At 51.3% G+C, this 24,321-nt stretch overlaps 2 protein-coding genes across 2 annotated transcripts in view; one reads left to right on the top strand and one right to left on the bottom strand.

Moving 5' to 3' along the window:
• The window catches only part of CUNH12orf49 (chromosome unknown C12orf49 homolog), a 14,144-nt gene extending 10,917 nt beyond the window's left edge, over positions 1 to 3,227 (bottom strand). Inside the window, exon 1 of the mRNA XM_028753928.1 lies at positions 3,117 to 3,227. Within this exon, the coding sequence (XP_028609761.1) occupies positions 3,117 to 3,227 (111 nt within the window). The remainder of the gene's footprint in view (positions 1 to 3,116) is intronic.
• A 2,493-nt stretch (positions 3,228 to 5,720) lies between these two features.
• On the top strand, positions 5,721 to 24,092 carry LOC114609562 (RING finger and transmembrane domain-containing protein 2-like). Its single transcript, XM_028753919.1, has 7 exons — positions 5,721 to 5,744; positions 6,216 to 6,274; positions 12,109 to 12,578; positions 15,560 to 15,636; positions 17,239 to 17,339; positions 21,265 to 21,418; positions 24,027 to 24,092. The coding sequence occupies exons 1-7, from the start codon at positions 5,721 to 5,723 to the stop codon at positions 24,090 to 24,092; spliced, it is 951 nt and encodes a 316-aa protein (XP_028609752.1).
• Positions 24,093 to 24,321: the final 229 nt, after the last annotated feature.

The raw sequence follows: 24,321 nt of genomic DNA, 5'->3' as shown, positions 1-24,321 counted from the left end.
GTGCTCCATGAGCCACACAGGAGAGTGCTCCATGAGCCACACAGGAGAGAGTGCTCCAAGAGCCAGACAGGAGAGAGTGCTCCAAGAGCCAGAAGTGAAACACAGGTAGAGGCTGTTCTCCGTATCCTAGAGCAAGAGCAGAGGCTGACAGCAGAGAGTTGGGTGGGGTGTGTGGAAGCATGGCTTCCACTCTTTTGGGGGTATCACTTCACAACCCGACAGCACATCCCACCAACCACTTCTAAGACCACCATTTCGCAGGTAAAAGCCAGGAGGACAGCATGTGACATCAGTCCCAGGGCCAGCGGAGTTGTGTGCAGCTACCCAGTTGTGAACTGACTGTCCCCCCACCTCCATCCCAGGATCAATGTTAAACTCTTCACATCCAAGACCTCAGCAGCAAAGCAGTGACATCACAGACTGAGAAGTGGGGTGTCTCCTACGTAACCAGAATCCTGTGAGACCATGGGGTGGAGTCCCCAGGAATGGACTGGTTGGTACTCTTGGGAGGGGCTGAAGGGACCAGAGTGCATTCTCCACTGTGTGAGGATGAGGCAGGCCAGGGGGCACCACCACACGAAGAATCAGTTGGCATCCAGTCTGGGACCTCCCAGCTGCCAGGGTGCATGTGTGGTGTTCAGGCCACCAGAGTCCACGGTGATGTTTCAGTAGCCCACACTAAGATCACAAGTTCTTCTCACCCCCAGGGGACTTGATCTCACACAGGTTCTCCACATGTCCAGAGTGTTTAGTCATCTACTGGCCACAGGGCCTGTCATGACAACGGTACAGCACAGGTCAGCAAAGGTAGTAATCAGTGCTTCAGAGGAAACAGATCAAACAAACAAACAAACAAACTAGAGGTTTCATAGTCTTAAATCTCAAGGATAACTAAATAAATAACTAAATGGCAGGGGTGGTGCATACCCTCAGGCGGATCTCTGAGTTCAAGACCAGCCTGGTCTACAGAGTGGGTTCCAGAACAGCTGGGACTACACAGAGAAACCCTGTATGGGGAGTGGGGGGACAGGAGGGAGACACCTATACCTACCCGCACCACAGATAGACAGACAGACAGACAGACAGACACACACATACACACAAAGTAATTAAAATGGTGCTGTAGGAAAGGTCACCCAGTAGACAGCATCTGAGCCAAGATTATATAAAAAAAGGAATAAACTGGCAGAAAAGTCAAGTCACTGCAACCAAGACTCACTTGAACCAACATCTGGTTCCCAGCAAGTGCCTAAGGGGTGGGGACAGAGATGAAGGCTGCAGTGTCCGAATAAGACACACAGGTCTCTGTCCTCAAAAAATTATGTTGAATAAGACGGCAAGGTGACACAGACAAGCAAACACACAAACAAGAAACGGTAGGTTAGTAATTACCACAAAGGCTAGTGGCCAGACGGTGGGTAGGATACTGGGGCACCCGGCATGGCCCGAGTCACAAACTATGGTCAGTTAGATCCAAAATGACCAAAAGCAGTTCAGTCACACAGACAACTCAGATGAGCCCTCTTTGCTTGAGCAAAGAATTACACATTTGGGAAGGCCTTTGGTGGAAATCTTGTCTAGACTGTCACCCTAGAACAGACTGTGAGACAAATAGGAAACAGACTGGCCGGGCTACAGCACCGGACCAGGCAACAGATCAGAGTGTCTTGCCCCTGAAGGCAGAAATAATTCAGGCAAATGAGTAAGTATGGGACATTGCAGAGCCAGAGTTTTAGGGAGTGACAGGAAGAAAGAAGAGTCTGTGTCATCAGTGATGACATCTCTTAGTGAGATGCTGAGGTGCAAAGCTGGCAGAGGAGAGACAAGAGTTCTGTTCCAGGTTGGGTGCAATGGAGACAATTAACAGAATTTGGAAGAGCCAGACAGGATTACAAGGTCAAATCTGGACAAGAGAGTAAGACCCTCCATTAAAAAAAAAGAGCGACCGTGCACAGCGTCACCATTCAAAAGACAGATGGACTGTGATACAGAAAACCAGAGAATGAACCCGTAAGAACAGTAAAACAGGATCAAAGGACGCATGGAAGCAGGGAGAGGAAGAAGGGTAGGTGACCTACAGAATGTAACTCAGTCAAGTGATGTTTCTAGGCAAACGCTGGGAACTGTGTCCTACTACAGTAGGGTTCCAGGACTCTAGAAATTCACAACCAGGACGAAAAAAGAAAAGAGAGGTTGAGAAATTAAAAAAAAAAAAAAATTCACCCAACCAAGTTGTGCTCAAAAAGGGAGCCTGTTGGGTCACCCAGGTGGACAGGCACAGAGAGAGCTTGGCCACTTCCTGGCCTAGCCATCTCTATCTCCTGCCCACCTGGCCATCACTAATCCTGGGACTGTGTGGAGCAGGGACCGTGTCAGAGGGGGATGCACAGGTCTGAGGACCCACTCTGCCTGGCCTACCAGCCAGATCCTGCACAGGAGAGGAGAGGTACAAAGACCAGCAGCCCGATGTCTCCCTTTGCTGCCTTTGATGCATAGGAGACAAGTGGGAAGAGTCAGAGGACAGGAGGATCACGCAATCAGAGGGAGGAGGACTAGACGGTTGAGGACGAGAAAGCTGGAGGGAGGACCAAAGGATCGGAGGGAGGACCAAAGGATCGGAGGGAGGAGTAGTGGATGATCCAAGGCCTGAAAGGAAGAGACTCAGGAAGCTCAGAGGGAGGACGGAATGGTTGCCCATCATGAGGACTACAAGGTGGAGGACTGGAGAGAGGAGCACCAGAGGACAGAGGATCAAGGAAGGGAGGAAGTGTGAGGACTTAGGATCAAGGAGGAGGGGTTGGAAAAAGACGGAGGGTGAGAGAGAAGAGGAGGGCGGAGGATGAGAGGGAGGGAGGCAGAGAATCCGAGGGAGGAGGAGTGGAGGATAGAGGGAACGAGGGAGGGGAAAGGAGAAGGGTAGAGGAGGACGACGCAGCGGAGAAGGGCTGAAGGAGGATTTCAGATCAGAGAGAGGAGGGCTGGGGAGGATGGAAAGAGGAAGGCTGGAGGCTAGAAAGGAAGAGGATTAAAGGAGAGAAGATGGGGAGGAAGACATAGTATTTGAGGGAGGAGGAGAAAGGATCGGAAGGACGGAGGTCCTGAGCGCAGTCGCTTACCTGCTTGAAGGTGCTGCTAAGGAAGTAAACCAGCGAGAGCCCGAAAACCAGGGCGAGCACCCAGCGCTTGCGCAGGAGCCGGCGCCACAGCAGAGCCGCAAGGTTCAGCATCCCGGCAGGGCGCAGGCGCAGAGACGACCCCGCGGCATGACCCCCAGTACGCTCCCAGCACTGCTTAACCTTCCCGCAGCAAGCGCGCCGGCCACGTGATCCGCCGCACGCCCCGCCCTACCCAGTGACGCCACCGCCAGGCCCCTCTATGCCTCTTTGCCATTGGCTCTGCCGGAAGCCACGGCCTTCCATTGGTTAAATACGGAGGCAGGGGCGGGCCATCTCGGACCAGAGGCAAGCCTCGCTGTGCCTGGGTCCTAGCGCCGACGTGATTCTCTGAGTCTGAACCGGCCGGAAGTCACGTGCCGCCCTGGCCACGCCGCTGATTGGCTGGGCTGGATTAGCAGAGACCGTGATTGCTGAAGTGTCTGGCAGGTAAATGAAGGCGATGCTCGTCCACCGCTACCCTGCGGCCCCCGCGAGCCAGGCCGCAGAGGCGCTTCCCTGTCCGGTCTGGGGATGCCGCTCGAGCCCAAGCATCCTGTAGGGAAGGTGTGGCCTCATAGGGAGGGCCAGGGTGTGTGGGACCGAGCCGGTCCATTCATTCATTCCGTAGCATCCTGTGTGCTCCAGGATTCGATATGAGACTAGTTGGACCGCCTGCTCGCCACACAATCACGGGCATGTAATAATTTATGACGTTTTGTCAAGCTTGTAGATGGAAACTTGGGGATACCGTGTCTTATTTTCCCCGAGGATAAGGCGTAGTGGGGCCACCCGGAGTATCAAGCCAGATTGCAAATTCTTGAGGCGTGTTATATGATGACGTTTCCTTTCTTTATGAAAATGGCAGAGTTGAGGGTGTAGCTCGGTGCTAGAGGGCTTGCCTGAATGTGAAGATGATACCAAGGAGTCGTTTCCCAGCTAATTTAACCTTGCAGAAAAGACAGGTGCCTTAGCTGGTGGCTTCCTAGGTTGGTGGTCCCCGAGAAGGCTGTGCAGAATTAAGAGACCCTTCTGCATCCAATTGGTTTGGCTTGGACTAAGAGATGGTTCTCTCTGTGTAGGGGAAATATGCCGGGAAATTGAGCCTGTTCATAGAAGCATATTCTTTATTTCTTTAAAGATTTTATTTTTATTTATTTTTTTAATCCTGTGAGTGTGGGTTTGCACATGGGCGTGCAGGTGCCCTCCGCGGCCAGTAGAGGGAGTCAGGTCACTTTGAGCTGGAGATACAGGTAGTTGTAAGCTGTCCTTGTGGGTGCTGGGAACTGGACTTAAGTCTTCTGCAGGAGCAGTAGCCACACCGAGCCTCTCTCTAAGCCCTGCCCCTTCTTTTTTGGTCTTTTATTGGTGTGGGAGGGTAGGACAAGGTTCCGGGATCTGGAGCTGGGGAGGCTCGAAATAATTTTATCTGTGCACAAATGTCGACCTTCCATCTCTGCAATGGCGAGGCGGAGGGGCAAACCAGATACAGGATCTCTCACGGATCATAGTCAACAATGTGTCAATGACTGGTTAAGTGCTGCCAGAAAAGCAGCCCAAACCCAACAGGAAACCCAAGAGAAGGCCTCTGGAAGGAGGTACCATTAGCATCAAAGGAAGTGGTGTGTAACCCTCAGCTGGAAAACCATTCTAGGGAATGAACAGCAGGTTCAAAGAACCGGAGGCAAAAACTCTTAACTTTAGAGTATCCGGAGGCAACTCACAGAATCAAGGTTGTAAACAGGCAGTGTGCCTTGGGCACAACATGGAGGCCTCCAACAACTCCGATGTTGATTCTGGTTTTACTTAGAAGCCAGTGGAAATTCTAAAATCACTTTTCTATAGTCCTCAGTGTGTGCCTGTGTTCATATATGCACACATAGACACACACATATGTGCATGTGTACCCACACATGCAGGTATGTATGGATGCTTGTGGTTGGGGGGGTGCAAGTGTCTGCGGAGGTCAGAGGTCACCCTCAGGCGTCATTCTGCCAGAACTGTCCACCTTATTTTTTAAGATAGGATGTCTCACTGGGACCTAGGGCTCCTCAGGTAGAAAGACTGGGCCAGGGAGTACTGGCAATCCTGGTTTTTGCCTCCCCAGTGCTGGGATTACACAGTGCAATGCAACACCATGCCTGGCTACTTACAGAGGTGCTGGGGAATCAAACTCAGGTCCTCATGCATGGGTGGTAAGCTCTTTATCAACAGAGCTATCTCTCCGACCCCCAGGATGCATAGTTTGCTAGTAGGACAAGCCTATTAATACCATAACCCACCGTCAGGACCTCAGAAGAAGATAGCTCAGAGGCTACCGGAACTACTAGGCTGTTACAATACCCAGTCACATCCGCCAGCTTGTTCTGTAACAAGTCATCCCAAGACCTGTTCATACAAGTGCTTTGTGTCACCCAAGGTCTGCTGTCTCCATTGAGTCTCCTGCCCTGCACTTCCGTCTGAAGAAGAAGAAGAGAAAGCCTGCTGTCTCTGGGACCCAGTGGCTACATCCCATCAGGAACCCTGAACGCCCACGGCACATTTCGTCAACATGGAGTTCTGAGGTCCATGTGGCTCCTTGCTGCACACCAGGTGACATGTCTCCATTGGGGATTTGCTTTGCCCCTTCACTTATGAAATGTTTGAGACGGAAGATGGAAGAAGCCTGGGTTCCATTGCTCCATTCTCTTCCAGGGAACAGATGGGGAGTGGGGAAGCCACAGAGAGGTTCCTCACTTGTCTGAGGTCACACAGCAAATTAAAGGGCACCCTGTGCCGCTCCCTGCACCCCATCTAGCACCTGTCTGCACCCCCTATTTGTTTTCTCCTTTTGCATAGGAAGCACCTCCACTCTGTCTCCTCAGTGTGAGATGGGGCGGTACCTCTCTCCCGTGGGATGTGACACCAAATTGAGGATTGTGTGGCAGAAATGATAGAAATGTAGTTAGGAACTGTCAGAGAGCCTCAGTCAATGTAAGAGTGATACTTATTTACAGTCTCCATGGCAACAGGCAAGGAAGGGGTGTGTCAGGAGGTGCAGCTCACACACATGTCGACTTTCAGGTGCTAAGGAAAATGCAGAGACGCCACAGCAGCAACACAGACAACATTCTCCCGGAAAGGTAAGAGTCTCCGCCCCCCCAATTTCCTCCCCTCTGGTGACCCTAGGCTTATCAATGTTACTTATTGCACATAAAACAGACCCAATAGAGAATTGCTCTGAAGTGTATTTGGCGTTTTCTCCTTCCTATGAGAACACACCCAAGGCCGCCGGCTTTATAAAGAGAAAAGGTTTATGTAGATCACACGCTTGGAGGCTGAGAGAGCCAATGGCGAGGCTGGCTCAGTGGCCATATTTCACCTCATCACCGTGGCGTGATTGGCAGTGGCGGTTGCATGTGTGGGTGAGCGTGATTTACTTCTCAAACACGGCGGAGAGGACCAGGTAGCCTCAGTGGATGAAGTGCTTGCCAGGCAAGCCGTGGGAAACAAAGTTTATATTCCTAGGGCCCATGTAAAAACTGGGTTGGCTTAGCAGTCACCTGTACCTGGGAGGCTGAGACACGGAAACCAGGGCAACTTACATGGCTAGACTAGCGGGAATCTGCTCGCTCTGGATTCAGCGAGAGACCCAGCCTCAAGAAACAGTGGAGAGCTGTGTTCTAGCAGAACATTGCTCCTCCACAGGCAGCACTTAAGGATCTAAAGACCGCCCACTAAGCTCCGCCTCTTAAAGGTGTACAGCACCTCCTAATAGCGCACCTCATGATTCCTGCCTTTACAGTACCTTAGGGAACATTCCCCTTAGACCTACACTAAGCAGGGAGCGCTACTGACACAGGGCAGCTGCTATCGTCTCAGGACAGTTGTCAAACCCTGTGAGACAGATCCACGCGGATCCGTGTGACTCAGACCCTTCCTGGCTGTTTTTCCATGTATAGAGACAGCCGGCCTCCTTGAGCTGCTGCAGACATCCCCACAGGGTCTGGCTTGCCTACTAGAGCGTCTTTGACCAATATGGAGGCTGGGAAGTTCAAGGTCAGGGAGCTGGCAGATCTGTGCCTGCTGAGAACTGGTCCCTGGTTCCTGGATGGCTGTCTGCTCGCTGTGTGAACTGATGAGTTTATTGGGGTCACTTTCACAAAAATGAGTTACATCACAAAAAAAAAAAGGCCAGCCCAGCAGGGGTGAGACTCACACTGGAATCCTCCCTTCAGAAAACTGTCTAGTTCTTCCTGAGGCTGTGGAGGTGCAAGAGGCAGGGGAGGGGGTGGGGTTTAAGGACCTCCCCCTTTCGTGTGTGCTCTCTCTCTCTCTCTCTCTCTCTCTCTCTCTCTCTCTCCACCCCCCTCCGTGTGTGTGTGTGTGTGTGTGTGTGTGTGTGTTTGTGTGTCCCAATCTTGTGAGGATTGCGTGCAGCTGTTGTGATTTCAGGACGGTAACAGTTACATTACTCCTAGAGGACCATTTTTTTGTGCACCGGTATCCAATCTCAGGCATCTATGTTGTCATAAACACAGATGTGGACAGATGCGCCAGCTGTGGTGCCTTTGGTGGGAAGCAGCACCTCCAGGTCTCTGTCTCTCCAGCTGTAGAGAGGTGACACAGATGACGTCAGAGTTGCTGATTGAACCGAGTATTCAGAGCCCAAACACATACATGCAGGGCCTGTCTTCCGGTTAGCAAGCCCGATGGAATCTTCTGAGCTGAGGCCGGCTTTGCTCTCAAGTGAACCCGGACATCTTTGGGGGCAGAAACAATGGCAGATAAGACACTGTCCACCATGCTCTGAGGGTACACTCCACGCCTCCCTAAGAGCATCCTGAAGATAAGAGACTGAAGTTCCCAGAGGGCAGGTCCATTAGCAAAGTCACACAGCCAGGAAGTAGCAGGGCTGAGATTTGACCTTTGCTCTGTTTGTTCCAATCAAACTTTGTGCTTTAATTTTTCATTGCATTATTTATTTATCGTTTTTAATTACATTATTTATAATTTAAAATTACATTATTTGTAATGTTTATTTATTTGTAATTTTAATTACATTTATTTATTTACCTTATGGTATTACAGGTGACTACTAAGACTATCCAGCCTTTTTTTTTTTTTTTTTTTTTTTTTTTTTGTTTTTCGAGACAGGGTTTCTCTGTGTAGCCCTGGCTGTCCTGGAACTCACTCTGTAGACCAAGGTGGCCTCAAACTCAGAAATCCACCTGCCTCTGCCTCCCATCTTATGTATATAACAAGTACATTGTAGCTGTCTTCAGACACACCTGAAGAGGGCATCGGATCCCATGACAGATGGTTGTGAGCCACCATGTGGGTGCTGGGAATTGAACTCAGGACCTTTGGAAGAGCAGTCAGTACTTTTAACCACTGAGCCATCTCTCTAGCCGGACTATCCAGTTTTTACATGTCAGCTGCCACTGCCAACCACACCACTAAGTGATGAAGTCAAATATGGCCACTGAGTCAGCCTTGCCATTGGCTCTTTCAGCCTCCAAAACTGTTGCTGTGTTTTATAAAGATAAAGAGAGAAGGAATATGTTTTGGTGGATGTGCCATCAGGTGTGGGGGATAGGGGGTGCTTCTGCAGGCCCATGCCAAGGCATCCCTTACCCCTGAGGGACTAGCCACACGATGGTATAGTATAGAGTTTATTCAGGGCATGGGGAGGGGAGTTGAGGGAGTAGAAACAGAGAAAGGCAGAGAGAGAGTAGAGGCTGACCATGAGCACTTGGAGAGAGAGGGAGGAGGGGAGTGGGGAGAGAGGACATGGGGCAAGAGGACAGAGCTAGAGCAAGAAGGCAAGAGAGAGAGGAGGACCCCAGCAACCCCTTTTATATTCAGTCAGGCACACCTGGCTGTTGCCAGGTAACTGTGCGGCGGAGCCTAGACAAAATACAACTGTGATCTACATAAACCTTTTCTCTTTATAAAACCGGCCGCCTTGGGTGTGTTCTTATAGTGATTGGAGTGCCTGTGTCATGGCGTGTGTGTGGATGTGTGTGTGTGTGTATGTGTGTGTGTGTGTGTAGGTCAGCGTCAGTTCTTTCTTTCCACCCCGTAAGTCCCAGGTATCAAGCTCAGTTTGTCACCCTTGTCTGCGGACACCCACCGATTCCCATGGATGCATCTCATTGGCTCTTTCAGACGCATAGTTTGCCTTCTGAGATCCAAGTGGATCCATTCCCCTGGGCTGTGAGAGCCGTTTCTCTTAAGTGGTTAAGTTGGAAGTGCATAGCCTCCAACGCCCTAAGGAATAGTCTTTCCCATTTAGGCTACAGTCCCAGCTGGATACAGGAGAGGGGCTGAGAGGAGGGAGGCCAACTGAAAAAAAAAAAGCCCTTGGTGGTTTGAGCCCTTTCCTTATTTATACTGAAGTTCCCTGGAGCCTCAGGAACTCAAGTAAGCTCAGGGGTTGGGGGAGGCTTTCCAGAGTCCCCTGGGGCTATGGGGTCATCCACACAGGCCTGGGCACCTGGCAGGACATGTGCTTTCTGAGCCAAGCTCTTGAAATGCAGAGAAAGCTCGGTCCCTCCAGAGACATATAGCTATGGTGTCTGTTATTGTTGCCGGCACTAATATCATCAGTATTTTTATCCAGAGCCCAAGGGAGGAGGACCACACAATTCCCAGGCTTCGGAGCCACCAGGGAGGGGGCCCAGAGGGGAGAGTAATGAGGCAGCCAGCTTCAAGCCATGCCAGGGTTGAATGATGTACCATGAAGCCCAGTTTGTGAAGGAAACAACCTCGAGGTTTCTCTCCACACCAACCTTTGCCCTCAGTGTCCGGTACAGCAGTAGTAGGCTTTCCACAGTAAAAAACAATTCCATCATCAAGTGAGTTTTGTAAATACCAGGCTCAATGAAGTGCTTTAAACAACTCCATTTATCTGTGTGTGTTGGGTTACCTGCAGGAGTCGGTTCTCTCCTTTCACCATGTAGGTCCCAGGATTTGAACCGAGGCTTTGCAGCTAGCACTTCCACCCACCAATCCACACAGCTGGCCCCTAAAAGCTACTCTTTTAATTATTGGCCAGACTAATCCCTCATTCCTCCGAACAACATTGGTTGGGCATGCTGTGTGCAAGATGCATTGTGCTTTCTGGAGAGGTACAAAGGGAGTAGTTAATCAAGGTTGTCCCTGTCGCTGCATGCTCACATCTCCAGAGGGTTTGTCAAAGCAGAGGGCCCAACCCCAAAGATTTGGATACATGGTTCTGGAGCACCTGCACTTTTGCTTGGTTCCACACAGTAACCACAGCACAAAACTAGGACTGAGGGCCGTGAGTCTCCAGAGAAAGGTGGGCAATAAACTGACCACTGAGATCAGCCCCCTGCAGGCAGGTGCTGGCTTTAGTGAGAGGTGGCCACTGTCTTCCCATCAAGGAGGACATGTGTCAGCCGACATCTGATGGAGAAATGCAGGTAACCTAGATGGGGCAGGGGAGGGCTGGGGGACAGCCTAGTGCCCACGGCAGCCTGATGCAGGAGGCCCTGGAGAGGTGAGAACTTCACTGAGAGACTGCGGTGTGGGGTGCTCATCTGACACCTCACTTTCTATCTGTGAAATAGGAATGTGCTTGGCATCTGTCTCTAGAACTTAGCAGAGTCGTCTAGAAATATAAGCTGGGAGCCCTCAGAGAGCTTTTAGTGTGCTGGTGAAATACCAGCTATACCTATATTATTTTATTAATTGAATTAATGATGAACTAGTAACCAAGCAACTATATCTATATAATTAGAAGAGCCTGGATGGCACAAGGTCAAGGCCAAAAGCAGCTTTTATGGGGAGTGCCTAAGAGAGTGAGCCCAGTGCTGGGTTGTGGCTCAGTGATAGAACATTTGTCTTGCACTCAGAAAGCTCTGGGTTCAATCCCCGGCACTGTATAAACCGGATGTGGTGGCGCACACTTGTAATCCTAGCATTTGGATGGTGGAGGCAGGAGAATTGGGAGTTCAAGGCCTGCCTCAGCTACATAGCAAGTTTGAGGCCAGCTCGGAGATAGATGAGACCCTGCCTCAAAAATAAAGAAATAAATGTAGACTGTAGAGTTGGTCCACCTGGGACCAAACCTCGGTTCTTATTCCTCACCAGCAATTCACCGGTGACCAAGTGTGTGCCTCTGTTGGTTTATCTGTGAAATGGGGATATTATGTATACCTAATATAGGCTGGTAGGAGGATTTCATGAATCATTCAGAAACACACAGGACCCTGAGTCTTACCATGAGCAACAATCCCCAGCCTTCTTCCCACTTTCCCAAGACAGGGTAAGTTGCCTAGGCTGGTCTTGAAGTTAGGTTCCTCTCAGCCCCTATTCTGGGATCACAAGCCTATTGGAGCTTGTGCCACTGGTGGCTTCACACACAGACTTGCTTTCTCGTGGTGCTGGAGGCTGCAAGGGGCAGGGTCCACTTTCTAGGGTCTCTCTTCTCCACCTGCTGTGTCTGACCCAGAGACATCTGGCATTCATAATTGGGATCTACTATTTAAGACCCTCCCCTAAATAGGGTGACACTCTGAGGTCTGGGGGCCTAGGACTGTACCCAGCATTTTGAGGAGAGACAGTTGCATCAGTCATATTGTTGGTGCTTGGTGCCCACCATACCGTGAGGGTGCTAATTTTCTGTCTCATGTCTGTTGATCTGCGTTTCTGTTGCAAAACCACTACAGGCTGGGTAATGTTATAAAGAAAGAAGGTTTGTCTCACAGTTCCGGATGTTTGTGATGCTTCTGATTGTGGGTTTTTCCTGGTTTCCTCCCTCTTCCCATAAAGCACTGAGGATTCAATCCTGTGGATATACCTGATGTCCTCTGAGTGTGCAGAGCCTCTCTTTTCTCTAGACACCATAGTGGACTTACGTCTGCCCCCCCCCCCCAGAACAGAGACTGATCTGCAGTGTGAGTTTGAGGCCCGTTCTGATGCGAGCTTTGCCTGTCATCTTGTCTCGCAGAAGTCGCAGCCAGGCGCTCAGCCCTGAGGCCAGCGTGGATGAGGGTGGTGTATTTGAGAGCTTGAAGGCAGAGACGGCCTCCCCTCCTGCGCTCTTCTCAGGCCTGGCAGGTGGCCTGCCTGCCAGCCCCTTCCCAGCAGGCCTGGTGCTGGGGTCCACCGCGGGTGGCGGGGATGTCTTCATCCCTATGCCAGCTACCAGGGATGAGGCCGGAGGCCGCAGCCCCGAAGGAAGCACCTACCACCACCGCCAGGCCCACCACCACTTCCACCACGGCGCCCACCGCGGGGGCTCCCTGCTGCAGCACGTGGGTGGGGACCACCGTGGGCACTCGGAGGAAGGGGTCGACGAGCAGCCCGGAACCCCGGCACCCGCACTGTCTGAGCTGAAGGCTGTGATCTGCTGGCTTCAGAAAGGACTGCCCTTTATCCTCATCCTGCTGGCCAAACTGTGCTTCCAACACAAGCTGGGTGAGTCAAAGGGCCCTCAGCTCCAGGGAAGGACTGCGCATGCCCAGAGCCAGGATCAGCCAGTACAGGAATCACGGTGCTCTGTTCGTGAGTGCAGGGTGCTTTGGATCAGCCCTGGGTTCAGATTTCTAGCTTAATTCTATAACTTTGAACAAGTGGCCTGGCCTCTCTGACCCTCGGTTTTCTCCTCTGTTCAGTGGGGTTGAAATAGAAATTTCTTTAGCTGGTCTGTTGGTAGGAAGGAAAGAGCAGAGCGGCAGGCTTCGAGGAGCACAGCTCCGGCCTTTCCTAGCTGCATGACACTGGGTGTTTTATTTAGCTCTCTGCCTTGGCTCTGACTGTCTTTCAAATAGGGGTTAAATACAAACAGCTGTTTCTCCCAATCCCCAATTCTGCATCTGTAGATTCGGCCAACTACCCACGGGACATTCAAGGAAGAGATGGGGGTGGATCAAGGCGGTAAATGGCCTGCCCGTAGGCATGGGGACTTCTGTTAATCACGAGTACCAATGTGAACAGCTGGGCACACACCTGGCATCCCAGTGTTGGAGAGGCAGAGACAGAATTCCTGCAGTTCACTACCCAGGTTCAGTGAGCGACCCTGACTCAAAAGCTAAGGTGGGGTGTGATGGAGGACATCTGGTGTCGATGTGTGAGTCTCAGGTGCATGTGCACACATGTGCACATGTGTATACATGTGAACACAACAGTCGGGAAGAAGGGAGCATCTACTGAACTCGCCCTGCTAACTATCCATCCACCATTCGTGGCACAGTGTAAGACATTTCCGTCACAGTAAGGTGACTATTTTGGGGAGTCACGATGAAGAAGCTTTGAGGTCATGTCTCTGTGAGTGTGCGGTTACCATTGTGTTCTTTACTGCCACATGTTCAAATCACCAGAGCCCTTGGCGCCAAACCTGATGACCTGAGTCCAGTCCTCTGGACCCATGTAGCAGGAGAGAACCCACTCCTTCAGATTGTCTTCTGATCACTCCTTGAGTACCATCTCACACTCACACACACACACACACTCACACACACACACACACACACACACACACACTGACAGAGCCTGGCACATAGCAGGTACTCGGCATGACCGGGCCTCATATAGTACTTACCCAAGTACCTAGCACACACTCGTGACTTCCTGGTGTTCTCTGCAGCGTGGATGGCGCCGCTCTGCCCTGAAGTATTTACAGACTTCCACCCAGTTACTTCTTCCCATACAAGACAACCTTGAGGGCCAGTGAGGCGGCTCAGTGCAGGATAGTGCTTGCCGTGCAAGCCCGTTTACTGAGTTCTATCCCCAGCACCCATGGTCCTGGGGAAGAAGATGGCTGCTGGAGGTTGTCCCGACCTCCTTACACTCACCATGGCACGTGTAGCCACATGCTCGGGGACTCAGACACAATAATAAATAAATAAATTAATAAGTAAATAAATAATACATACCCCCAAAAAGAGAATCTCAAGATGAGAACGTCTTTTCTTATTTCCCCTCTCTGGGGAGTTCCAGCCAACTTTATCACCCCCTTCCTAGTTGCAGCCCCCCATGTCACTACCCTTCCCTTCTGTCGCTAGGTGTGGAAGCCAGCATGTCCTTAAGTCTCACTCTGAGTTCTGCCAAACTTCTGTCTAAGGGTTTTTTTGGTTTGTGTGTGTGTGTGTGTGTGTGTGTGTGTGTGTGTTTTGAGACAAGGTCTCATTTGTAGCCTTGCCTGTCAGTATAAGTTTGTAGCTGAGCCTCACTTTGAACTTGCAGCAATCCTCCTGCCTCCACCTCCTTACTAGCTAGAATGATGGGCACGTGCCGCTATGCCTGGCCCTTGCAGCTAAGTTGTCCTTGAGTGTCCTTATTTGTTTTTCCGTTATTTATCAGTTTGTTTGAGATAGTGTCTTCCTCAGCAGACATCAAATTTGGTGTCCTCCTGCCTCGGGTTCCTTGGTGTGTGGGAGGGTCACAGGTCTGACAGGTGTGTACCGCCACCATGCCCAGCTTCAGTGTGCTATGTGGTTGTTTTTAATTTACATTTGTCTACTTAATGTGTGTATGTGTGCACAAACATATGTACCGTGGCACCGATGTGGAGGTCAGAGGACATTTTTCAAGAGTCGGTTCTGTCCTTCATCGTGAGTCCTGGGGATTGAACTCAGGCTGTCAGGCTTGGCTGCAAGTCCCTTTACCAGCTAAGCCAGCACACCATTCTTGTTATTTAATCCAAAACAGAAAGGACTAGGGTTACCATTCTCACACTTTTCTTACAAAGAGAAACACTAATGTGCAGTTGATCTAGAAGAGTCTAGAACAAAACATTGCAACGCTAGCCGCTTCTCAGTCCTGTCTGAAGTAACAGCAGGATTGGAAGTCATTCCACAGGAACAGGCCTAGGCTGCATATTGGCAGACGTTGGTGATTAAATGACTTGTGGACCCTCTGCCCCGCCCTCTGCCCGACAGCCGAGATTTCCATCTTCTCCCTTAGCGTTGTTTCTCCCTGTCATCTCCTGTGTCTGTATCACAAATAACTCCAGGTTCATTTTAGAGTAAACAGAGTAATATTCAGAGTCACTGCTGGAGGCGACAGCCTGTGTGCCCTGCCCCACTGTGAGGTAGCTGCTATTAGCTGTCTGTCCATTACACAGATGAGGGGACTGGGGCTTAGAGAGGGGCAGCAACTTGCCTGCAGTCACACAGCAGAAGTAACAAAGCTGGAATTTGGACTATGATCTGGCCATACCACACAGCTCTCTCTGACCGTGCTAAGCTTTCCCCAGATGAGGGCTCAGCAGCCTTGCTGCCGAGCCTGCTCTCCTAGCCCCTGGAAGCTGGCCTTCCTCCCCTCAGTTCTTCTCTTGCCAACTCCGGAAACATGGTGGATTTTTTCCCCCAGCGTTTATCAGGGTCTCAGGCTAGGCTGGGGGGGTCTGAGTGGGTGGAAGCCAGCATGTCGACCATGTCAGCCTGCTGTCCCCACAGGCATTGCTGTCTGCATTGGGATGGCCAGCACCTTCGCCTACGCAAACTCCACCCTGCGGGAGCAGGTGTCCTTGAAGGTGAGTCCTCTGCGGCTGTGAGAGTGATTTCCTGTGTCATAGCTCTGCAGACTTGAGATCTGACAAAGGTATGTCAGGGTCACAGCAGCCAACAAGGCGGAAGGAGAGCAGGGACCTCCAGCCAGCCTTGTCCTCTGACCTCCACTCAAACACTGTGACGTGTGTGCACACCTGCAGCTACGAACACACGCACATCTTTCTCTCTCACACATACAGACAATTAAAAAAAAAATTTCCACTCACCTTCAGGCCCACAGTAGGTGCCTTGGAGCTGTTGGCTGCAGGTGTTTCTCCAGATCGCTCCCTGACTTCCGAGCCCTTGAGTCACTGTCTCACCTGTATGGCAGTAGCTGAACAACAAACAGTCCACTGTCCCTGACTAGAGCTGGGTTCAGTGGCTACATCTTTAATCCCAGGACTCAGGAGGGTGAACTGGGAAGATCTGAAGGCCAGGAGGTCCAGGCCTGCTCCCAGCCAGCCCAGAGGGATGACACAAGTTGCTGCATGTGTGGGGCTGTCCAGCAGGCTGGGTGAGCTCCAGGTATTACCACTGATTACTTACGACTTAGATGTGTTCATCATCGCCCGGTCTGAAGTCAAGGCATGCTACCAACTCAGACCCAGCAGGCGATTAACTGAGATGGAGCTCAGAAGGGGTTGAACATGGCGCCCAGTCTACTGGGAGACATGAATTTGAACTGTTTTACAAAACTGCTTTCTGCAGAGCAGGTGTGTGTACACACTAATCCACCCCCGAGGTGGATGCGGCTGTGGACCCCATGTGTGGTGAGAATTCTGGAATTTTGGTTTCTTTTGGAAAGACAGAAATATTATAAGAATGTGTTTTCGTTTTTAATCCCTGGTGTAGGTAGACGGGGCCACTTTGCAGCAGCTGACTGTGATTTGCCTGGTGCTCTAGCAGAGGCGTGATTTCGTCAGCTGCAAATAGGTTCTGTGATTGTGTGATGCTTGGAATTCTGGGAACTTTTTAAAGGGTACATAAATGCTAGGGCCCTGCTAAGTAGGATCAGTGCTTGTTGGTCATTCAGGGGGGTTGGTTGGAGTTTGTTGGTAGTCATGCTCAAAGAAGAAACAAGAAGAAATTAGATTCATACCTCCCTCTCTCTTTCTTTCTCTCTCTCCTTCCCTCCCTCCTCCTCTATCCTTCTTTCTCTCCTATCTAGTGATAGGGGGTGAAACAGGGGTGTGGGGATAAAGGGTGAGAAAAAGAACCCACAAAATAGCAAAGACAGGCTACACCCATTCCAGTAGCATGTCCAGGATTGGGCAGCTCCCAGAGGGGATGGAGCCAATGGGAGTGTGTCAAATGCAGGCTGACGGGATACAGCCAGCCCATGTCACTCCTGAGTCTGTGCTCTGAATGGCAGCTCTGGTCTGTGTAGATGATTTTCTAAGCAGGCGTCTTCCTCCTCCCTGTCACCTGTGACTAGTCCTTGAGTCCCAGAGAGAGGGAAAGACACCAGAACCTTCCCTCACCTTCTGCTTGCTTCAAGACTATGAAGTTTCCACACACCCCAAACATTCTAGAATGTTCCACCACAAGCACCATTGGCTTCACAGCACCCCCCATTTTCTCTGCAGGAGAAGAGATCAGTTCTGGTCATCTTGTGGATTCTGGCCTTCCTGGCAGGAAACACACTGTACGTCCTTCATACCTTCAGCTCCCAACAGCTCTACAGCAGGTGAGAGGGGCCCTCTGGGGGATTGGGGTACATAGTTGAATGCCATTACATGAACAAGGGTGCCAGCCTCAGGCCCTGATTAAACTCGGATTGCACCTGCACGCACACACACACACACACACACACACACACACTCACACTCACACTCACAGAACACCAGTGGATATGCAACTTTGCATGAAGATGAGGAAGACCATGTGGAATTAATTTTAGTGATAATTTTATTGAACCCTGAGCCTTCCATAGCTGTGCATTCCAGAAATGCAGATACAAAGTACTCAGGAAACAGGTCTGGACTGAACCCACGAAGGCTCTCTCCAGGCTATTCCTCCTTGAACCATACAGCAACTATTTGCATGACATTTACATAATATTTACATAGCATTTGATATTTAGAGTCTGGTAAAGACTGGCTGGTGAAGGTATGTGAGGTTATTTGTGACTCACAGGCCAGAGACTTTGTCTTCAGGTGTCTTTGGGACGCCCTGGGACAAATCCTTCCTGGGTGCCAAGGGATGACTGTGTATTTCAATACTCGAGAAACTGAGGCAGGATTTCAAGTTGGAAGCTAGGATGGGCCACATGAAACCTTGTATCAAAGAAGGAGAGATGGAGGGAAGTGGCGGGGGTAGAGACAGAATGATGTCAGCGGGGGGAGGGGTTGCTGGCTTATTTAATGGGTTCTGGGGTTTTGCGGGAAGTTATGGATGAGGGTGGGAGGAGTTATGGATGGGGGTGGGAGGAGTTATGGATGGGGTGGGAGGAGTTATTAATGGCAGTGAGAGCTGTCCACAGAGGGAATGTGTTTATGTTAAACGACTAAGGGCGGGGATTTTTCCATGACTTGTGCTGTACCACACTGAGAAAAGAATACATGTGTCCCAACACCCCTTCCTGAGCGGAGGGGAATGCTTTAACCTCAGCGGTTTAAGGATAAAGAGCGGTACTGTGGGCAGAATGAGTATCTTAGAACAAGTGTCTGGGAGTCTTAGGTTCAGAGAGTCTCATCAGAATGTTCTCACTGTGTGGGAATGGTCAGAAGGATTACTGTGGGTTGAAAGAAGGGTTGGACTCTGAACAGGGTGGAAACACAAGGTGGGCTCTTGGATTATGTTCCCTGTGAGAACAGGGGCTGCAGCAGTGGTGGGAGAGGGAGGCTTCAGAGCAGTCTTGGGAGTCAGTCAAAGCATGGCTCACACTCTACACTGGTCCAGTCGGTCGTCCAGAATGCTAAGGTCCTGCTGCAGGGCAGAGGAGGAGGTGAGGTTTCCCAGCAGTTGGGACCAGTTCCCGCTCATACTGTTTTCCAGACGCCATCTTGTTCCCAGCTGCAGACTCAGGGCCTCTTCAGACCAGGGCTGAGTCATGCTGGCAGCTCAGGAGTCTGGCAGAGAGGGCGACAGAAAAACCACAGGGCCGAGACCTTGTCTTTTCTGGTGCCACCAGTCTCCAGTTGTGAGTGGTTCCAGCAGCCGCTGCCTTATGCTTGGTGTTCTGCCCAAGTGGGGAAACACTTTTGTATTGCTGCCCCAAGAGCCACCGCCACCGCTGCCGCTGTCCCACCACTGCCACCACCAAAAGCTAAAGAGAAAAGCCATCGAGATGTAGGCACATACCTGTCATCCCCACATGAGGACACTTAAGCTGAAGAGTAGCATGGTGAACTCAAGGCCAACCTGGGGCACATAGGAAGACCATGTCTCAGTAGTGTGGTCTGCCTGAGGGTGGGGTCTCAGGAAAGGACGAGAGCCAGGAGTGAGGTCACTGCCTCAGACTTGTCCCTGGAGGCCACTGATGCTGCTAGAGTACAGGGCTTACCCCACACGCCTGCTGCCCTGTTAGGTCTCCTGGGCACGTAGAAAACATTTCCCTGTGTTTGCTGAGTTTCCCTGTGATGGAGGCTGTTGCACAGAGCCTCTAAGCCAGCGGGATGAGGAGAGAGGCCAGCGCCCTCCAGCCTGGCTCCGATCCTAGTGCCACAGTCTAGCTGAGGCACATGAGCAGGTGCCTCCCTGGGTCATGGTGTCCTCATTTGGAATGGCATAATCTTTGTACCTGCTTCATTCCCTCAGACCCTTAGGGAAGATAAAGTGAATTGAGCTGACTAGAGCAGGGTTGGAGCCACAGCGGGAGACAGGATGCTCTCCTGCTGTACAAATTATGAATGGGAAGCTGGAGAGCAGAGCCAGAGTGGGGGCCGTGGACTGGAACTAGTTTGGAAACCGCCTGTTGTTAAGTATAGCAACTGAGCATGAGATTAAAACAGAGTTCCAGACAGTGCATTGTGTTCACAGTGTGCCTGGCTGTGTGCAGGTGAGCCAGTCCAGTCCTGCACAGGAGAGTCCCAGACGGTGCATTGTGTTCACAGTGTGCCTGGCTGTGTGCAGGTGAGACGGTCCCGTCCTGTGCACGTGACGTGGGTTTACATCCTCCCTAATCATGGGTGCAGTGGGTTTGCCCCTCACAGGGTCCTATACAGGCAAATGGGATTGTAACCCCCCTGGTGTAGACAGGTGCAGTGGGCCTATGTCATGTCTGGTCATGCATAGGTGCCACACGGAGTGTGCAGCCTGGACTGAGTGACAGTGTCTCCTGCCACCAGGATGCCTGGCTGCACACCCACCTCTGTCTTTTGCCAGTTTCATGACTTAACCATGTTTCTTTACTTTCCTGTGCCTCTGGTTTCTTTTCTGTAAAATGGGAGTGGATGACAGAAACTCAGGGTCTGCAGTACATCCGTGATCTCAATCTGGCCTGTCAGTTAAGCTAGGGGAGAGGGAGTGAGCCCTGTTTTGCTGGTGACACTGAGTGGACTCAGCCAGCCTAGATGTGAATGCAAGTCTGTCTGGTTCTGACGCCCTTGTCTGCCTGGCTTGTGACCTTGAGCTTCAGCCCTCATCCCTGAAGTCGAGCTCAGCCATGCTCACTGCAGAGCCCCTTATGGTGGGATAGTTAGTGAGATACATGGAGTATGGACCTTAGCGCAGGACACAGGGTGCAGGACATAGGACATAGGGCACAGGGCACAAGACACAGGGCACAGGGTATAGGGCACAGGGCATAGGACACAGGGCACAGGACATAGGACACAGGGCATAGGGCACAGGGCATAGGACACAGGGCATAGGACACAGGGCACAGGGCATAGGACACAGGCATAGGACACAGGGCATAGGACACAGGGCATAGGGCACAAGGCACAAGACACAGGGCACAGGGCATAGGACACAGGGCATAGGGCACAAGGCACAAGACACAGGGCACAGGGCATAGGACACAGGGCATAGGACACAGCACAGGGCATAGGACACAGGGCATAGGGCACAGGGCACAGGGCTTCCCCTCTGTGCCCCTTGTATCCCTCCTTTCTATGAAGATTGGGTACATGAAACTGAAGGAGAGGGTGATAGGATGGTGGAGGGGGCTCTGTAGGCAAAAAACCAAGGACCTGTGTTTGATTCCCAGAACCCTAGCAATGAGGAAGTGAGGCAGGGGGATCCCTGGGACTCACTGGCCAGCCTGCCTAGCCTAATTGCTGAGTTCCAAGTCAGCGAGTGATGCTGTATCAACAAAAAGGAAAAGGAAAAAGGTGTTCCTCAGAACCTTCACATACAGGCACAGACTCATCTGCGCACACATATACACCTGCACACACGTGAATACATACAACACAAACTCAGATGGGGGGACCTTTATGATGCTCTAGCCCAGTACTGTCATCTAGTCCCCAAGGGAACTAGGCAGAGTTCAGAGAGGTTGAGAATTCCGTCTGAGGTCACATGCAGGTCAGTAGAAGATGGAGAAGCAGGCCACAGAAGGTTGTGTATTTTCTGTTGGTGACATTTGCAAGGTTCCTTAGTGAGGGGAGGCTGCCAACGTCCAGGGTCTAACTAAGTGAGTGACTTGGTTCTCTGAACGTCCCCAGCCTCATATTCCTGAAGCCCAACCTGGAGACACTGGACTTCTTTGACCTGCTGTGGATCGTGGGCATCGCCGACTTTGTGCTGAAGTATATCACCATCGCCCTCAAGTGCCTCATCGTGGCCCTGCCCAAGATTATCCTGGCCGTCAAGTCCAAGGTAAGCCTGCCTGCTGCCACCCACCACGATGTCCCCGCGTCTGCACCCCTCTGTTCGTTTTCCTTGTGGTTTTCCTCAGTAGAGCCTGTCCACCTGCCTGGGTCCTGCATCTCTCAGGGAAGGGTGACACTAACAGCTCTGTACATTCCAGGGACTGTTTTTGTAAAGGTGACTGAGGTTCTGCAGGAAAGGGCTCTGTGATCAATTAGTAATGCCTGCCATGGCAAAGGAGGGTGTGTGTGTGTGTGTGTGTGTGTGCGCGTGTGTGTGCAGTGTGCAGCAGGAGATGCTTTGGGATGAGGAGATCTTGAGGCATGACCTTTAGAACTCAGAGGACTGAGCCACTGCCACTCACTCCAAGGACAGTGGGTTGAACTGACCTTCAGCCTTGAGTGACAACTGACCCAAGCCACTAGAGGTTAATTTTTGAGCAGGTTCCTTCCTCTCCCCACTATGCACTGACTCAGTGAGCTCAAACCCTATGATGTAGAGGTTTTCTTGAATGAGGTCACATCTCTGTGCCCCAAATGTCCGTGTGTTCCTCAGGAGAGGAACCTCTGGGTATAAAAGAGCCCTGCAAATAACAAAAGCTCTCCAAGCTGCTCACCCGTCTACTGTTGGAAATCACGCCTTCCCTCAGAAGTGAGTGCTGGCCTTGTGGGAACGGTTGCTTTGGGAAGGAGAAAATGTTGTACCCGAGCCCGGTGCTCAGGGCACTACTCAAGGACTGCTTCACGGCACGGTATCATCGGCCTCTGTCTGAAACGCCCAGATCACAGTTTTCAGAGTTCATTTAGGCTATCTGCATATTCATAATGAGCATGTCGGAAAGTGTCTGTATGTGAACATGGAATTCACCTGCGTCTCACACACATGGTGGAGGTGGCATCGGACCATATTGTTGGCAACACCCGCTTTCCGTTGCACTGTGTCATGGGAGGTCAGGGTAGAATCTTCCCCTCGTGTGTGTCTTCATGTCTGAGCAAACAGTTGCAGATTCTCAGGCATTTGGGGTGCTATAGTCTTGGTTGGGGTGCTGCACCTGCACGGGTAAGACTTAATGTTCATGTCACCTGATCCAGAGCTTTTCCTGATGTCTGAGGTAGCAGAGTCCTGGCCAGGTGCCTGTTTCTCAGGCTTTGTGTGCTCGCTCTGTATTCCAGCACTGGGAAGCCCAGGGCTTTAGAAACTTCTACCTTCCTGTCTCCTCCAAGTTCTAACAGGTCTAATGTGTGAGAATTCAAGATGCATAGTATCCACCTCCCGGAGGTCATGCACCTTGACAAAGAATAGCTTACAGCCGTTAGCTGCTTGGACAAAGTAGGTCATTTCCTTCAGGAATACAGGCTCGGGCAGCCACATGTGTGCACAGAGCATTTCACCTTTGTGATCCTTTTGTGCTTACCCACAGCCAGCATGGAGCACAGCAGTGCAGGCTGGGGAGGAGCCCAAGCATGGAGCACAGCGGTGCAGGCTGGGGAGGAGCTAGGGCTGAAGCTAGCAGACACAGCTGTGCCCCTCCCTCCACTGGCTTGAGCACCTGTCACTACTGGAGCACCCTGGCTCTGCACAGTCTACAGGATCAGCCTGGGAGGCGGGAGAGGCAGAGTCCTACCAGACTTTGTGGTAGGCACTAAATGACTCTGAGAACAGACTGTCAATAGAGAGAGGTCTTTTTTTCTGCCCATTCTGGCTGCTATCAGGAGCAGCTGCTAAACTGTCCACCACCGGTAGGATCCTTGACATTTGCTGGTCATAAACTTGATCTTGCCATGGCCGTCACTCTCCTCTTGTATATGTAGATACTCTGGCACAGGGTGGTTCAGTGACTTGCCCAGGACCACAGTCAGACACTAAAGAGCAGACAGGACAGTAGGAAGTTACCCCTGAGTCAGAGTACTGTGGCTCTCTACTGTGGGTGGACAGAGGCACTGTGCACTGCGTCAGACAGTAGCTGGTGACACAAAGAGTGACAGAGGCAGGGGACCCTCCCACATTTGTAGTGATGCATTTGTGGGATCCACTCTCATGTGCCTTGTCCTTTGGGATTTTCCTGTTCTTGTCTCTGGGAAGAGAGTCTGGTCTATCAAGTTTATATTTTGAGTCTGGCTCTTTGTAGCTTAGGGGATGGCCAATGAGTGAGTTTCATGGTACACACACACGCACACACACACACGCCCCAATCCATTCAGCTACCAGCAAGGAAACCTGGACTTTGGCTACCTGCAGAAGGTTTTTCCCAGCATGAGTGTGGCCGAGGCAAACAACGATGTGCTGGTCTCCAGGAGTGCACAGGGAACCTTCTTCAAGCTTGGGTGTCGGGGCATCTTCTGGCTATTCTGGATCTCAGAACATGGCTGTTCATGAGCCCATGGCTTATGTTCTCAACCTGGGAATGGTCTTAAACAGTTTTCCTTGCTTCTTCCTGATGGAAGAAGCTGCTTCTGTCCACTTCGTACCTTATGTGACTCTGAAGTCCTACGATGGCATATATAGTGACTAGCACCCTACTGTCTGCTGCTGTACCCCAAACTTTGCTGCCATGAAACCCTGGGGCTCTTCCCTGTTTCTCCTCTCTAACCCCCTTGCTCTGCTCCTGCCTTTTCAGACAACCGGCGTGATGGTTCTGCTCATCACTCTCCTCTGCGCCCTACGGCTAAAACCCCGTTCCTAGCAGGGAATGAGCACATCTAGCATAGTTGTTGTTGGGCCAGAGCATCTCTTCGTGTCCAGAATCATGGGTGCATATGTGAGGGTGCGTGCGTGTGTGTGTGTGTGTGTGTGTGCACGCGTGTGAATGGGGAAACGGATGGATGAAGCGTATGAATGGGACAGTAACGGGTAAATTGTGCATGATACATGAATGTATGAATGAGGGGAGGGGAAGATGGACGTGTGGCTGG

This window comes from Grammomys surdaster, unplaced genomic scaffold (assembly GCF_004785775.1).
Source record: "Grammomys surdaster isolate TR1022 unplaced genomic scaffold, NIH_TR_1.0 125976, whole genome shotgun sequence".
NCBI lineage: Eukaryota > Metazoa > Chordata > Mammalia > Rodentia > Muridae > Grammomys > Grammomys surdaster.
Note: the sequence above shows the minus strand (reverse complement) of the source record. Positions and strands in the feature narration are given on the sequence as shown.